At 31.9% G+C, this 3719-nt stretch overlaps 1 protein-coding gene across 1 annotated transcript; it reads left to right on the top strand.

Annotated features, from left to right (window-relative positions):
* Positions 1-280: 280 nt before the first annotated feature.
* LOC124896572 lies at positions 281-1156 on the top strand. The gene has a single exon (XM_047408146.1). It carries the CDS (start codon positions 281-283, stop codon positions 1154-1156), a length of 876 nt encoding a protein of 291 aa, XP_047264102.1.
* Positions 1157-3719: the final 2563 nt, after the last annotated feature.

Genomic DNA, 3719 nt, shown 5'->3' on the forward strand with positions numbered 1-3719 from the left:
AGATATTGTATGCCTACCATTGTTATTGATGGAACTTTTCTGAAACCTGCATACAAGGGAACAATGTTGTCTGCTAGTGTGCTGGATGCAGCAGGTGAGTTTTATGAAATTATTTTAGATAAAATTATGTATATGTGGGCATGCACTGATAGACACTTTACCACTTGTTTAATCAGGACATATTTTTCCACTAGCATATGCTGTTGTTGATTCTGAAAATGATGCTTCATGAACATGGTTTTTTTGCATGTTTAACACTATTTTGGGTAAAAGAGGAGGCATGTACATAGTATCTGATAGGCATAACAGCATATTAAAAGCTGCTGCACTTGTATATCCAAATGTGGCTCACTGTATATGCATCTACCATCTGTGGAACAACATCAAGGGTAGATTTAAGAAGAATCAAAAGCAATTAAAGGGGATCTTCTTTACAATGGCCAGAACATACATAAAGGCAGACTTTGATCGGCTTATGAAAGACATAAACAAAATCGATAATAGGGTGAAGGAGTATCTGTTTGATATAGGCTATGAAAAATGGTCCATAGCTCATGCCCATGTCTACAGGTCGATGCTCATGACTTCAAACATAGCAGAGTCCCTAAATTCAGCAAATAGAGATGCAAGAGACCTGCCAATTAAAAAATTCTTAAAATTTATGACGGATCTGGTCATGAGATGGAATAATGAAGGTAGACAACATTCAAAAGCAATATTTACAGAACTGGAAAACAAATATAATATAATATTGAGAGAAAATCATATTCTGTCAGATTTACTTCTTATTTCTACTTTAAAAACACTTGTATATTCCAATGTGCACACTATTTACAAATATATTTGTACATTACTGGTGATGGGTTCTACTCACTATTCTTATGTAGTCATTGATGAAACTGGAAAACGAAACATTGTTTGCATGCGTGAAAAAAAATGCTCCTGCCTACAATTTCAAGTAGATGACATACCTTGTCCACATGCTATGGCGGTCCTAACTTACATGCATATGGACTTACAAAGCTATTGTGTTTTATATTACACAATAGAAAACTTCTTGAAAGTATATGAACTTCCAGTTATACCATTTCCTGATGAAACAGTTTGGTACATTCCAGCAGATATGTCAGCTAATATAGTACTGCCACCAATCTGAAAACCAAAACCAGGAAGACCAAAAAAGAACAATCGAGGAAAGGGTACTATGGACTAATTTAAGCAACAAATGTTATGTGGGCGCTGTGGAAAAACAGGACACAATCGAAGAACATGTGGAAATGCTCCAACAAGAATCTAATAGGATGCGACTACAAGAAAACTTTTGTCTTTTCCATTTTTTTCCTTCATAGCAATGTAATGCAATGTAATAGCAACAATATTATTTTACTTCAGATGCATTCTACTCTTATAGAAATCTGTGCATTATGGTGTTTCATTTAGCCACATTCTTTAGTGAGGTGCACTAATCAACTCCTCTGAGCTGGGGGAGTGTAATATTTCTGCTACAATGCCTAGAAAAACTGTATATCATCTGTGTCAATCATGTATAATACCTATATACAGTTTGAATATATATAAGTACTAGTATTTGTCTTTTGAATTAATTAGCAATACATAGCACTCTATATTTTGAATATAACTACTTTTATAAACTATATAAATACTTTATTACAACAATATATAAGTTCTATATCTGGTTGGGATAAATGTATAAAATTGTAGAAATAGTGTGCTTAACCTGTGTAACAACTGTATAGGAACTGAATAAATGTTGTATATATACTGAATATTGGTATAAATTTGCATAAATATTTTATATAATATTGTAACTACTGTATATGACCTGTATATAAACTGCATATGACCTGTGTACAGACTGTGTAACTACTATATAGGACCTGTATATATACTGCATATAAAGTATTGATATGAACTGTGTAATTTTTGTATAGCACTTGCATATATATTGGATATTAAACAATATAACTACTTTATATGACCTGTGTCAACAATGTGTAAGTTTTTTATTTTGTTGAAATGTTGGTGTAAATTTGCATAAATACTGTATATAAACTGCATATGACCTGTGTACAAACTGTGTAACTACTATATAGGACCTGTATATATACTGCATATAAAGTACTGCATATGAACTGTGTAATTTCTGTATAGCACCTGCATATATATTGGATATTAAACTATATAACTACTTTATATGACCTGTGTCAACAATGTGTAAGTTTTATATTATGTTGGTATAAATTTGCATAAATAATGCATATAAACTGCATATGACCTGTGTACAGACTGTGTAACTACTATATAGGACCTGTATATATACTGCATATAAAATACTGCATATGAACTGTGTAATTTCTGTATAGCACCTGCATATATATTGGGTATTAAACTATATAGAAACTGAATAAATGTTGCATATATACTGAATATCAATTGTGATCAACATAAACTAACATTTCAGCATCAATTGTACAGAATTGTATCAATTACCAAAACATATAGTATTCAGCATAATATTTCATAATAAGAATCTCCAATTGTATCAACACAAAACAAAAACAACACATTTCATCACTAAAACATATCTAATATATATGCTTTAAAGACATTTCTAACTAAATTTGTTGCAAACCGTCCTTTTTCTTCAACAATCGACCAGTAGATTCATCTTCACCAACTGCACATTGCTTTTGTTTCTTCTTTCCACAATCCCACAAAAACACACCATACCGAATACGAATAGCATCAATATCATCTAGATGATTAGAAATTTCAAGACCATCAAGCAAATACTCAGCAAAGGTAGCAACAAATACACCACAGTCCCTGCAAACATAATACATCATCAGCATAATGGACAAAAAAGTATGTAAAAATGACCAATTGAATGTGCATTCAATATATTACGTGTTAGTTTGAGTTGTCAGTCCATCAACAATACGAATATCAAAAGAATTAGCCACTGGAAGTCCCGTCGCTCCTACTTTCCCAAAATCTAATACAAGAAAGAAAGTGTAGAATTAATTCTGAATACGCTGCAACTGATTTCTGAACACGAATGACATTCCTTGCACCATGCATTAAATCATACACATATATACACTGATCATTAAAAGATAGCCTCGCTAAAATTCAGTGAAACTCCTCAGTGAGATTAATTGGGAAAAGAACATTGTCAACGTTATTCCACGGGACGTTGCATCTCATAAAAAATCCAAGCATGTACTCAAAGATTTTATGTTCTTGAGTGATAAGTGTTACATCTCTATTGTTCTCCACAAAACGCTTATACAAAGTTTGAATCAAGCAGTTAAACCAACAATCGGTGGTTGTAAATTTAACTGAATCACAAACAGGCCCGTATTTTGACTTCTTTCGCAAATAGTAAAAGATAACATCAATATACTGAAAATACGAATAACAAAACCACATTAAAATGCTAAAAATGAATACAGAACACTAATTTAAATCTGATAAATACAAGCTACTTATATAACATGCATCATATCAACTACTGCATACAAACTGTATACCTACTGTGCAGGACCTTTATATATGCTGAATAACAATTACTGCATTTAAACTACTGTGTAAATACTACCTAGGAACTGTATATACATTGCATATAAAGTGCTGCATAATAAACTGCACATAAAGTACTGCATAAATAAAGCATAGAACTTATATAACATTTATCA

This window comes from Capsicum annuum, chromosome 3 (genome assembly GCF_002878395.1).
Source record: "Capsicum annuum cultivar UCD-10X-F1 chromosome 3, UCD10Xv1.1, whole genome shotgun sequence".
Classification (NCBI taxonomy): Eukaryota; Viridiplantae; Streptophyta; class Magnoliopsida; order Solanales; family Solanaceae; genus Capsicum; species Capsicum annuum.

What these genes read in the sequence shown, in the direction of transcription:
- LOC124896572 (XM_047408146.1), top strand. Translation starts at nt 281, where the DNA reads ATGTACATAGTATCTGATAGGCATAACAGCATATTAAAAGCTGCTGCA.